We start from the raw sequence: 13,610 nt of genomic DNA on the forward strand, positions 1-13,610 counted from the left end.
CCCAGCCCGATTTGTTTTCCAAATTTAATTGGACCAGTTCACGGGAGCTTGACTAAATGTTTAATGTTTTTTGAGCACTTGGTCTGCGTGGTTCAGTGGCTCGACCAATGGAGAATTAAATTTTTGTCTCTCCCCAAAGACCTTATCAGATGCCTGTGAAACGAGGCCATCTGTTGGGAGTGTGTCAGTGAAGTAGCCATGCTGCAGACAGACAACCCCATGCAAATGAGTCTGGACACATAGGACTGTAATTGAGACTGACCACCTTTGTTAAGATTTACTTCACGGCTACGTTAGCTTAGCATTATGGTTGAAAACAGGAATTAAATTGGGGATACTAGTTTTTTTGTGTGCATGTGTGAGAGATAACATACTTCAGGAAAAGATATTGCCACACTTACAGGGTAGTTTACTCCAGTCGTTTTGTAGTTATCGTCTAATGTGGTATTCAGCTGTCGAATGCTTGACGTTTTGGCCCTTTTTAGTGCATTTGAGGTACATCGGCATCTCTAATTGAATCATTCAATGTCTGAATGTTACATAAGTGTTGACATCTTCAAATTAATGGTATAAATATTAGACATTTGAAGCAGATTATTTGTATTATATTGTGCAAACAATTTGAAGTTGTAAGCCACATCCCACTTCCATAACTACAAGTTTGGAGACAAAATACACACACAAGTCAGCATTCATTCTAAAATACAGTGTAACAGCATACAAATGTGGTTGGAGTAACTGTGGCAGTGCTAAATAATGTGGAATTCAGGGCTGAAACTAAATTAGTCAAAGTGCTATCAGGCCTCACTGTATTTAAACTGTTTCATGGGTTTTTTCAGTATAAATAGAGCAAATTGAAGTTGTTGTTTTTCTAGTTTAGATGAAGTGTGTTTTGTAATTAACCGAATAAACATCAAGACAACAACGCCCATATATGAGTTTCAATGTAATGGCTTCAGTCACCGATAACTGTTACACCATACTGTAAATAATTTAAAGAAATGTGTATTAAGGACAATTAGCTGGATGCATCTTTATTTTTTTTTTCACAAAAAACACTGACACCGTTAAGCATAAAAGTTTTAATTACTTTGTTTTATTTATTTATGGAGCTGTGCATCCAATTTTGCTACATGCCAGTTTTATTACAGCTTAAATGTGTGATTTTTTTTTCTTTTCCCATCAACAAAATATTGCTATAGCCTACAAAAAAAAATAAAGATTTTCTTTTCCATTTCACAATGATGAAGACATTGCACCACAATTGATATCAAAATGAAACAGCGATGTGTTTCACATTAAATACCATTTAAAAAGATGTTACGATGGATGAGTGTCATTTATCAGGCCACATTAACACAATGTTGTTATACAACAGATGTACTAGCCTCATCATTAGTTGCTTTTTATGAATGGAACCAACAGAGAATCCACTGGATAACACATAACAAATACTACATTCTTTTACAGATTAGACAGCAAGCACCAAGTCGAAACACCAAATGAACAGTTAAAACATTAAACACTGACCGAATATAACATCTGATATAGGAACCGTGAAAAAAAAAAAAGTTTGCATTACTTTACTTTAAGGCATTTTGAATTCTCTTTCACAATATTTTACTGTTATCATATTTTCATGTGGACATATAAAAATACAACTATTATGTAAGAATAAACATGCACGTGTGTCGCTTGTAGTCATGGAATTTGAAATTATGGTTCACATTCACGTTGGCAGATGATGCATAGACACATAACCTACATACCATGTGGACACTGGACAACAAATATCCTCACATTTTCACTGCTAAGAAGCACTGATTCGATTTCCTGGAACACGAGCCACCACAGATTGAACACAATATGCATTTGTAGAAGAATCTAAGTCACAGTGCACTATGAATGGACATTTTTTTGTGACCGAAACTGCATGCGTGATGTCGATCGCCATGTTTCTGAGTATCAAAAATAGCAACTGTAGTTAATTTATTATCACACAAAGCTACATGCATCTAATGAGCTGATTTGGCAAACTGCACATAAACCCTCACTGCACTTGCTATTGTGTTATTGCACAGAGAACCTACAATCTAACAACACATCATTCTACCTCGAAGTGCAAATGAAATGTACACACATGGACACAGTGGTTTGCTTCAGTCACCACTGGACTGTACCTTTGCTCACAAAGTTGCGCTTTACATCTATTGCTATATTTAAGAATACACACACACACACACACACACACACACACAGTACATCTACACAACTTCAAATGTGCCACTTAAACCGCATCACACAACTCACTTTTCTCACGTAAATTATAACCTGTTTATATTCATATCTCTGTATAAATAAATAAAGTGCCTCCATGTATTCACCGACTCTATGTGGTGTCAATAGAGCACAAATACGTACGAGAATAGAAACGGCACATTTAAAAGGATCTTGCGGTTTAACCGATACAGTGTGTTGTTACAACATAATGGCACACAAGAAGTGAGGTTGGCAGGGTCACATTTACAGGACGTCATGATTGTTCTAAGTCACTTATATATACTTCATTTATTTTTCTGTCATCTATAATAACACTGCTACTCTATGTGTATGAGATATACATTAGGATCATTCAGTTGAATCACTCTCTGACAGAGGAGTTGACCCTCAAATCAGTGCTACAAAAGCAGACATGGCTTCAGTTTCCTAAGTCAAGCAGGGTCAGCGTTGGACCCGAAATCATTCTATTGTCCACAAACATCCAAAAGAAAACTAGTTTTCCCATTTTAAGTCATATTTTTTTTAATATATCTATATACTATATATAGTTACATGAGAACTTTAAGGCTTTGTATTTTGTTGTGAAAGAAATACTATTGCACAAAGACACATGAAGGCGTCTCAACTACTGAGGCTAAAGCTAAATTCTAAGTCTAAAGGTGCTGAGCGGAGCAGCTGAGTGCTCTCCCAGTATGGCTTACTTCCCTGATTTGCGAGGCTGCCCCGCTGCCTGGCTGCTCTCAGCCGGCTTGGTAGCTGCAGCACTGCTTCTATTGCACAGGTCCCTGATTTCCAGCAGGCCCTCGTTCAGGGCCTTGACGAAAACCACCGAGCTCGTCTGCGTGTTCTCCCAGAAACTGGACATGCAGAACATGATGTGGTCCGACTGTGGGTTGTAGCATGCGCCATAGCCGTTGGGAACCACTGGGCCGTAGCAGCAGAACATCTCCACTGTGGTGGGAACCTGGAGATGAGATTGCATAGCCTGGGTTAGACCAGATTAGAGCGACAGGAGAAAGAGCTGTTTAGCATTTGAGGATAAGGGTCAGAAAAGTTTCACTTTTCAGCATTGGAGGTCACCACTTGGTGGTGTCGTGGTGCTATGTTGGTCAACAATCTCTGATATGATACGAAACAGAAAAATGTGCTCACAAATTAACCAAACTGGTCAGCTTTCAAGAACAAGGCCAAAAATTGAGCGGAAAGATTCAATAGATGGGAAATAAGGCCTGTCTTGTCTTCAAACCAACATTTTTCTTTTTTTGTAATTGCTATAAGTTGCTAATTTTTGGGGAGATAAATCAGCTTGTCTATAAACTTGCAACAAAAAATAGAAGCCCCCAGAGCTCAAGGTAAAGAATTATTCAAGGATTATTTTGTCAAGTCAACAGTTGAGAAGACAGCTGAAAATTTTTCAGGATTTTCCATAAATGAGTTTCTTGCAGGTTGCACGGTATTTGTTAAATCATTTCAGAGACAGTAGCAAAATTCAAACTGTAGATTATTATTTGTAATTACACATTAACAACATTAAAGTTAATGTATTGCACAAGACAGCTGATGTGTTTGTTTTGCTCCCAGAATGTAGAAGTGCAACCAGACCTGAGGGTTACTTAATGCTGTTACACACCTACCTCAGTCAACCAACAATGTAACTGTCAGGTGCTGTAAATGTCCAGTATAGTGAGTGTGCTGGGTAAATTTTATGTATGTGGCTGTCTGGGGGGAAAAAGCAATTATTTTAAGTGCGGGGTTCAAGTGTTGTCAGGAAGCCAATGAGGGAAGTAGATTCTGGCAAAGGCCCTTATTAAAAATGACTTTAACAGCAAACGTTGAACCTTAAGCAGAATCCCAAACACCAGCAGAAACTAAGTATCTTTAATTAGTCTTGTGCATTTTGGAAACGGTCATTCCTGTGTTGTGGATGCACTTTTGCTGTCTCAGTTCCTTTTCTGAAATGATTACAACAGACTTTGGTGAGTGTTTTTGAGAAGCCTCTCCCTCAGCTGTTTCTTCACTAACCGTACAGGTTAACAAAGTGGCTTAAATCGAATTACATTCATTCATTCAGTTGGTAAATCTTCAGATTCGCAACATTAACAGGTTGGTTTTCAGATAGTAACCAATATGTAGATTGTCTTATCTCCAAAGGTATAGAATAGTCTGAAGGTCAGTGTAGAGTTATTCATAGTTGGATGAAGGAAAAGCAGACATGTCAATAATTCTGTTTTTCTCTCGATGGATGTTTCATCTGTCCTGCGACTATGCAAGAACGTCTAGCTTGACTGGTGAACGTTGAACAGACGTTGACGTCCAATGCCAAGCATAGACATTGAATTTAAAGCAATAATTTGAAAATACAAATTATTTTAAGATTCAATAGAATGGGATTACATGTTACCTGACTGGTGGAGAGGATGAACTGGTTACTGGCCAGATACGTCTCATCACAGAAGATCTCTGGCTTCTCCATGTTGAGATCCTTTGCGATCCTCAGAAGCCCGAGGAGGTGATTGTCTATTGCCATTCCTGTAATAGCCTGAAAGACACGCTTTGGCTCAGTGGCAATGAAGACTTTTCAATTTGAACCTCAATATGAGCACAAAAACATTGCTGTTTGCTTGTTTTGTAAGTAATATGTGGATTATGGTCACTGAAATACTTCTACCAGATCAATGCAACTGCATAAAGCATGACGAAAAAAAATTCTAATAGTGCCTTTGTATGTTTTTTCACCAAGAGTTAGTTGAGAAAATCTGTGTTTTAAAGATCCCTGAGATGCTTAGCTTAGCTTAGCATTAAGGCCCGAAGCAGGAAAATAGCTAATTTGGGAGAAGCAACTGAAAAAGCTCCACCTAACAACGCCTCTAAAGTCCACTAATTGGCACATTATATCATATTTGAGGACAGTTTGGGGTTTTGTCGACTGTTTCCTGGTCAGGTGCAGTGATTTTGTGGAGCTACACTGTCAAGGTGAAGTGAGCTGCAGGGATAACATTTTCAGACCTCTGCAGTCCACTCCTCAGCTCTGCTTGAGGCTATATTAGCTACTAATAATACAGCACGGCCTAATCCTTGATTCTGACATTTAACAACTGAAAGGAAGATAATTCAAGTTCTTGTGAGTCTAGTGAGGCTGTGAAGGGTGAAAGGACGCAATCCTTGTCTTTGACATTATGTCATTTTTCTATGGCTTACAATACTCACTGCGATTGTGTAATTTGTCTGGGCATTAATTGCATCCCTCAGTCGTTTCATTTTTTCTGAATCCTGTTGGAGAAGTAGAAATGCTTTAGCCTTTCTCACATTGTACAAACAGACAACAGTGCATTTAGCCATTCTTCAGACATCCACCAAATCCGCAGGGAGATCATCTGTTTAAACTGGCAGACTGACTCTGGCGTGCCAAGGTGGCCAGTCACACCTGTTTCATTTAAACAGCCGTGATGAACAGTAATGTGGGAGTTGGTAATTTGAGGCGAAAGTGAGAAAAATGACTCACCGTGTAAGTTACCCTCTCGTCTGTCATAGACTTCACAAAGGCCAGAGCCTCAGCGGTGGCTGAGCGGATGTTATCCACCCGGCCTTGCTGGAAACGCCGAATGGAGGCGCTCTCATAGGTGGGAACGAGCCTTCTACCGCATCTGAGTGACAGAAACGATTTGAAAAGGTATGTTAATAGTGATGCGCTTTGGTTTAATTTAAAGATATACATATGGAATCTGCTTTACTTGTAGAATGCAAGTTGTAAGGCAACTTGTATGAAGGCATCTGGACTCATCTTCTGTTTCTTGATAAATTCTTTCCCATAAATTTTGAATTTGAACACGTCCATGTCAAGATTGTTCACCAGCCTGAAGGAGAAAACAGAACATATGTTGAATTTTCGGGAAAAACTTGTAACGATGTGTAAATATGCTTGGGAGAGTGTTTGTGTTGGTCTTGCCTCTGGAGTCTGTCTCCAGATGCCGATAGGAGTCCTTGAATGCTGGGGTTACATTTCCAAAGCAGCCTTCTTGGAGGGGGAAGCTCTCTGAAGCTAGAGGATTTAACCATCTCGGAGGGACTTCCTGTTCTGTTCAGAACAAAAAAACACTTATGTTTCTTATGTTTCCTTCGCTGTTGACATCAGCAACATTCACTGAGATGTTTTGCTGCAGGGGTTTAACTTACATATATTTCATTATGAATTCAGAGCACTGCACCAGAACTATTCCCTCAAACGCCGAATGCTCACACACCACTCCACATATCCCGTCCATTCCTGCAACAAACTGAGAGAAGGCGTTTAAATAATTGTCCAATATTTACGCTCATGGAGGATTGGAGCTCTTGGAATTTGCTCCTACCTGCATTGATTTGTCGTACCAGCGGTTTGCACCGTTCTTCTCCCGGCCGCCGCCGTGCAGCATCAGCAGGGCCCTGTTGGTGTCATTGGCCTCCAGACCGCTGGGCTCATCCAGACAAACCACACATATACAGCTTTCAATCAGGGCTAGAGAGTCCCTGTTGGTTTTATCTGGATACAAGAAGGAAGAAAGTCGGTCACATCTTGAATTTACTCGTCTGAAAGAGCTAAAAATTGGAAAAGCAGTTTTGCCGAGACCTTTAGTTAGTGCGTCTCTAGCTTGTGCCCATTCCGTCCTCCCGTCAGATGTCAAGATACCAAAAGGAGGGAGTCTCTCTTCAGCATTTTCTGACATTTTCACGATCTTCTCCAGCTGGGATGAGATCTCCGTCTCACTGAGCTGCTTGCTGTTTGCGACGACATCCAACACGAAAAACTAGTGAAAAAAGCAAATTAGTAGTAATAGTCATTGTGCTTTATAGTTGATCCTATAGTTACTGTAGAGCAGTATTTGACCAGTTGAGGTAATAGGGACATAAGTAATAACGACAGAGACTAAAAATAACCAGGTTCTACCTCCTAAATGGCTCCTCTACTGAGATCAGTTAAACATACGATTCAAGGAAGCTCTCAGACAAAGTGGCAGATTTAATCAGCAGTAATTAAGTTAACTTCTCCATAGGGACGGGCCCTTATGTGCTACAGATTGATAGCTCCCCAAACCCATTTCCAGGTGAGAGCGTCTGCAGATGTTAGCCGAATGGGGTCTATGCATTCGTGTGCACGAAGATTATCAGTTACAACTGAGATATTCGGGGGGAAATGAGATGATAGTGCGAGCAGACTGAAGATTATAGATAGGAGGATTTGGGGAGTGAAAAAAGTGTGATGTGAAAGAAAACACGCTAAATCAAAGTTTGCAGTATTTGTGAATCATCTAACATCAGTCTTGAAGATTTTGCATTTAAGCACATGTGTGTGGATGTAAATAAAATGTATTTGGTTGCAAAATACCTAAAATTTTCAGGGTTGCAACATATAACTGTCTTTTTACTAATTTAGTCAATAAAAATAGCAACTTAGATCAGACCAGAGCTACATTTCTCTTAAACATTTCTTGGAAATGCAAAATATCCCAGATAAAATTCACAATGTGTGCCCAAAAGTTGTTCTTTCTCTTCCTATAGTGGAGCTTCACTAAAAAGCTCAGAAAGTGAGATAAGATGCAATCATGCTTATTATACAGGATCCGTTCTGACTTGTTCTGTTTAGTATTTCCTGGTCAGTCATCCTCAATTTGATATTCTGCTCCGTTTAAATATTCAAATAGACCCTTTGACATCACTAGATAGCATTGCACTTGACAGCTTCATAAAGAGACGTGTGTTTTCAGACAGAATTTATAAAATGCAGGGTGCATACTCAGGCCTGGTCCCTGTCTCAGCTAGAATTTGAATTATAGATACTATCAGTTAAATGACTGTCCATTTAGCACAGGAAAAGTTGGTCGTTTAGATCAGTATTTTGTATTTTGCAGCTTTATTTCACTATCTTTTGCTGAATACTACTTATTTAATTAACGTTAGGCTTGTTAATGGAAACAAAACCTTGTATACAGGGCATGGAAGATGTTTAGTTTCTGTCATTTGTGATGCATTGCATTCAAAGATCCCTCTCTTTTTGAAGCTAGTTTAAATGCTGGGAATAGTCCTAATCTTTCAACATTTATTGATAAGACAAAAACTAATATTAAAACATCTTTGCATTCCCTGGCATTTCTCTCTCAAACGGGCAGGAGGCTGTCTTCAGTATGAAGTGTGATGGAGTGTGAAATGCCTCCTCAAAGGGCCAGTGTCCTGACCTGGTTCTTGCACGCCACGATCATGTGCTCCGGTGCTGAGGAGGCTGCATGGACCTTCAGCGAGTCTGTCTTTAAGTCCGGGTAGCGGTAGGAGGTGAAGATGCGGTAGTACTGCTCCATGCACAGAGGAGTCCCGGCTAGTTGGCCTCGAGCAAACTCCACTGGCAGCGCTCGCCTGAGAGTCATTATTACACACATCAGATTACTTCTGAGGACTCTCATGACTCATTATTGCACTATAATTTTAATCTCAAATCCTCTGAGATCTCAGGGTGGCAGGTAATCCATTACTTACGTATCAATGAGAGCCTTATACTCCAGCACTCCTCTGATGAGACGAGAAGCAAATCTAAAAGAAGATTGAAATTTTAAGAAAGCACAGAGTTTGCTGGAGAACACGCTGGCCGGTGATTATAATCAGATATACTCTCATCTCTCAAAGGACAAGCAGTAATCACATTATGGTAAATTACTAGGATACAGTGCTGTTTATCTGTGCAAGAGAGAGAGAGAGAGAGAGTCGGTTTGGATGTGTGAGTGGGCGGTGTGGGCAAAGAGGGAAAACACAGTGCCGTGTCAGGTCTTATGTTGTATGTCATTTGTCTTGGTGTTATTACGTTCAAAGCCAGATCAATACAAAGGAGGCAGCCACAGCGCACCACACCCCTAAATGAGGCCTGACTAGCAGCCTCGGCGGAGAGCTTGGCCCTGTCACTCCCAATCTAATGAGCGGCCGTGTCAGTAGATTACCAGCTGCTTGGGGTGCTCTGGAAATATTCAGTTAGCGTGGCGTGAGCTGACAAAAGCTAATGTTGAGCTAAAGGGCTGGACGGACCGGTGTAATGTCTGGTGGACCACGGCTCATTTAATAACGGGCAGAGATTCTCTCCAGGACTGTAATTCAGATCTTAATCTGAGTCTGCTGAGGAGAACATAAACCCTGTCAGCAGATGAAGAGCTTTGTACGTTTTACATTGTTAATGATGCTGCAGTATTCTGGAGTTTGATCTTTACTATTTGGTCGATGCTTTCACTAATTTGGAATTTAGAGGAAGTTTTCATTTGACTCTCACAACCTGTTGTACTCAGATGTTGTGTGACTTTTGAAATGACTTTTTAGCATTATGAAGGCAAGTTGTACTTCAATTTCAGGTGCAGATTTACTACATTTTCCAATTTTTCCCAGCAGTACACCAGTAAATGTAGGGAACAACAATGTCAAGCAGAACTAATGAATCCTTTACAGCAATTTTGAAGGAAAACTTGTAAAGATTCCAGCTTCTCTCATTCAGAAAATTTGATTTCCTTCATCTTATTTCAAAATAAACTCAATTTCTTTGCTGTTGATTAGACAAAACAAGGAGTTTAATGTTGTCACCTTTGATGTTATGTGATTTGCGAAGTAAGTAGCTTTTTTCATGCACTTTGTTACATTAAAAAGGCAACTTGTAGTTCTATTTCATGTGCATTTCCAAGTAATTTTCCAGCAAATGTAGAGATCAGCAATGTCAAGTGGAACTAATTAATCATTTACATCAATTTTGAAGCAAAACTTCTTAAATATTCCAGCTTCCTTCATTCAGAAAATTTTATTTCCTTCATCTTCCATCAAAATAAACTCATTGGATTTTACTGAGGCTGTTGTCACCTTGGATGTTATGTGATTTGTGAGAAGTGAGTGACATTTTTTGCACTGCGTTGCATTAAACAGGCAACTTGTACTTCTATTTCAAGTGCAGATTTTGTACATTTCTCAAATTTTCCAAGTAGTTTAGCAACATATGTGGGGAATAAGGACATCAACCACAGCTAATTAAGCATTCATTTAAATTTTAAAGCAAATAGTTTAAAGATTCCAGCTTCCCTAATCCGGAAAAGAAGACTTCCTTTGTCTTATTTCAAAATTAACTCAATTCCTTTGCTGTTCGTTTAATAAAATAAAGAGCTTCATGATGTTACCTTGGGTTTTGAGTGGCAGGTTTCCTATTTTCTAACATTTTTGCACAATTCAACCTTTCTGTTACTCAAGAAAGTAACTAATTAATTAATGAGGCTGCTTCCACCAGAAGAATATGTTTGTATTCAGTTGAGAAACCAAAACCTGACTGGAATATTTCCTGCTGCCAGAGGCAATACTGGAAATGTTTGCATGTTGTGTTGCAAATTTTTATTTTCATATCTTACATGTTGCATCAGATAAACTCTGTCTCCTATCTGCTCTTATCATTGGCCTACATGATTCTGAAGGTGGACAAAGTTTCAGCAGTTTGAACAACAGCGGAATCAAAAGTCCAGCCACCTACCTGAGGGCATCTTTCTGATCTCTGAACGTCTGCTTAGGAAACACCATGACGGGACTGGAGTTGACAGGTAGGGCCAACCTATTGTTCAGGTACATATCCTCCAGCCAGTAGTCATAGACCTGAATGTGAACACAGGCACACCGTATGAGAGATGTCGCTTCGTTAAGCGTTTTGGACTCAAGTTATTACTTTCAGAGTTGAGACCTGTGGGCAATGGAGTAAAAAGAACCATAACAGTGTATCACTGCCAGATGAAAAGGAGAGTCTGAGAGTCTGCTGCTGTGAGTGGGAGCGTGATAGATTTCACCCAAACACAGGAGGGAAGATTGAAGCAAAACAGGACAAGCAAAGGCTCAGATAAATCTTTATCTCCAAGTACTGGGCTGGTTTTCCAACTCTTTTATGAATGTGTTTTTTATTATTCTTGAAAGTTTGTCATATATAAAAAGAAAATCTGAGGCGGCTTTCATTTTAGACATAGTCTGATACATTATCAATTAAAAAAGAATACAGAGCTATTGCTCATTACAAATATTTCAAATGTAGTAGTTTATGCATTTGATAGAAAAAACAATTTGCAGTGATCGTAATAAGTTTGTCAGATTCATTTTTCATGATCTATAAAAGGAGAAACACATATAAACAAAAAAAGACAGCTGAAAAGAAAATATTTTTATTGATACAAAGTAAAAACTGAGCAGGATGTGTTCTTTTTATTGCCTGTTTTTCAGTTCATGCACCTTCCGCAAGGAGCTTCAGTGTTATTTTTAGATCGGAGCATTTACCCAGTTGGTCGTCTTGTCCCTCCTCTCTACGAGTTTCTTCTGGAGAACCTCTCCGACGCCCCCAGGAGCCCCAAACTTCTCGACGATGGCCTTTGTTTTCTTGAACTGCTCCTCCTTCACCAGGTGCTGGACGCACTTCAAGTAGGTGTCGAGGGTCTGCTTCAGTGGGGGCACAGGGACCTTTGGCAGCACCTGATGTTGTACAAAAACAAACAAAAAGCAACAGATTGGCATAAATACTCACAAGGAGCAGTGGAAGGACAGCAGCTGTGCAATGTTTGAATGATTCATTAGTTAAAGGAGTAATTCCCTCACATGTTTTCTTTATGCTTTTATCATTAGAGCTTCAGTTAATAATTCATCTGGAATGTTTTGAGGCCTATTTGAAAATAAATCCCACAACCTCACGGGTATTGTTTCTTTAAGGGTGGAAAAGGCAAATTGATTATCTTTTCTGTCTGATCTTTTGATCATTTGCATTCTGTATACTGTTGGTAAGCCAAGATGTTAATATTGATAACTGAAACGCAACAAGCTGTGGCCGCTGAGTTCCTGGAGAGAGGGAGCATTTTCAGAATCAGGAAGACTCATTAAAATTAAGCACTGATCAACCATATTGCAGCCTCTGTTATATTATAACCTGGCTGATTTCGGATTAAATTAGTGCATAAAAAGGTGAACGTGCTATGTCGGTATTTAGAACTAAAAGATGAGAGGCCTGCTGTGGAATTTTTCGCCCCTAGTGGCCAGTTAGGAATCTGAATCTGGCGCTGTCCGTGGTGCTGAAATCCAGCAACAGCTGCCAACTTCAGCACCACGGACAGAGACAGAATTTTAAAATTGATCCGGAACAAAGTAAAGACGCAAAAGTGATGCACACAAAACACCTATTTTAAAAAAAAGGAAACAGTGACATATTATCATACTTGGCTGCCTTGGTCTCTGGCCGTCTCTTTCTCTAAGATGGGCATGTCAGTTTCCAGGCCAGTCTGAGGGGAATATAACGTGGAAACCCTCTGGAGACGGTTTGAGTTGAGCCTCCTCTGCTCGAAGCCTGTTTAGACATTTTAAGAGAGAAAAAAGGACAGTAAAAAGAGACAAAATGTAATTGAAAAAAAGATAAACAAAATTAGGCCCGTTGAGAAATGTAGTTCCACTGTGCCGTCTGAATGTGAGCCAGCAGGATTCCATTCTTCATCATTTTGTTGCAGCCTCTAATGCAATTTGCTGCTTGCCCTTGAATTCCAGCTGCGCCTCATCGCTCACCGCTGCAAAGACATACACGTCTAAAAAAAACTCAGTGTATCTCTCTGCCAGTATGTTTTAAATTTTAAACAACAAAAGGAAAAGGTTCTTTTTAACGCATTTTATTTTGAAAGGTAACTAATATCTTGCAAAAATCTGTATTTGAAAGTGTATACAATCCTGTATTTTGAATGCAAGTGAAATAGTTGACAAAACGAACTTTATTTTTACAGCAAAGTGAACTTAAAAGTAAATTAAATTGTGCGTCAGAAAGGCGCACATAACATATAATAACTTTTAAAATGAGCACAATATTTTCTTAAGAAACAAAAAAATCTGTCTTACCTGATCAGTGCAAGAGGTCAGAGAGGTGCGTGGAAGTTCACATCGCCTCCCACTTCCACGCCGTGCGAACCCATATTAGAGTAAAGCTCCGTTTACGCGCCGGACCGCTCCCTCGCTCCCACGCCTCGCCATAAGGCTGTGGCTCCACATTAAAGCGCGCCTTGGAAAAGATGCTGAAGGTGTTTGCGTTTACCTTCCCCCTTGAGGCAAGAAACTCCTCCCATCGAAATCTATTCGCAGAACATATTATGTGACAGCTTGCTTCACCCCCCCCCTCCCCCCTCCCACATCCGATAGTAATTTTAACATATGAAAGAAGAGCGAGTCCAGAGGAGAGAGTCGGTGTTCGGGTTTGTCATTCAAAGCTCCTGTTGATGGCCCTAGGGTCGAGATACAGGTGACACTTATGGTGCTTTTACTGTTTAGATTGAAGTCCTCAGCTT

General features: G+C 39.8%; 1 protein-coding gene across 1 annotated transcript; it reads right to left on the minus strand.

Annotated features, from left to right (window-relative positions):
- Positions 1 to 1,076: 1,076 nt before the first annotated feature.
- On the minus strand, positions 1,077 to 13,344 carry LOC110949099 (choline O-acetyltransferase-like). Its single transcript, XM_022190962.2, has 15 exons — positions 13,168 to 13,344; positions 12,504 to 12,631; positions 11,578 to 11,769; positions 10,793 to 10,911; positions 8,785 to 8,838; positions 8,490 to 8,664; positions 6,887 to 7,064; positions 6,630 to 6,799; positions 6,454 to 6,554; positions 6,227 to 6,355; positions 6,012 to 6,134; positions 5,783 to 5,924; positions 5,488 to 5,550; positions 4,682 to 4,819; positions 1,077 to 3,244 (listed from the first exon to the last, which is right to left on the minus strand). Exons 2-15 carry the CDS (start codon positions 12,546 to 12,548, stop codon positions 2,978 to 2,980), a joined length of 1,896 nt encoding a protein of 631 aa, XP_022046654.2. The 5' UTR covers positions 12,549 to 12,631; positions 13,168 to 13,344; the 3' UTR covers positions 1,077 to 2,977.
- Between the last annotated feature and the right edge of the window lie 266 nt (positions 13,345 to 13,610).

This window comes from Acanthochromis polyacanthus, chromosome 19, assembly GCF_021347895.1.
Source record: "Acanthochromis polyacanthus isolate Apoly-LR-REF ecotype Palm Island chromosome 19, KAUST_Apoly_ChrSc, whole genome shotgun sequence".
Classification (NCBI taxonomy): domain Eukaryota; kingdom Metazoa; phylum Chordata; class Actinopteri; family Pomacentridae; genus Acanthochromis; species Acanthochromis polyacanthus.

What these genes read in the sequence shown, in the direction of transcription:
- LOC110949099 (XM_022190962.2), bottom strand. Translation starts at nt 12,548, where the DNA reads ATGCCCATCTTAGAGAAAGAGACGGCCAGAGACCAAGGCAGCCAA. An exon ending in TCGTGGCGTGCAAGAACCAG is followed by an intron (nt 7,065 to 8,489) that starts GTCAGGACACTG and finishes TTTTTTCACTAG; the next exon opens with TTTTTCGTGTTGGATGTCGT. An exon ending in TCTGGAGACAGACTCCAGAG is followed by an intron (nt 6,135 to 6,226) that starts GCAAGACCAACA and finishes TTTCTCCTTCAG; the next exon opens with GCTGGTGAACAATCTTGACA.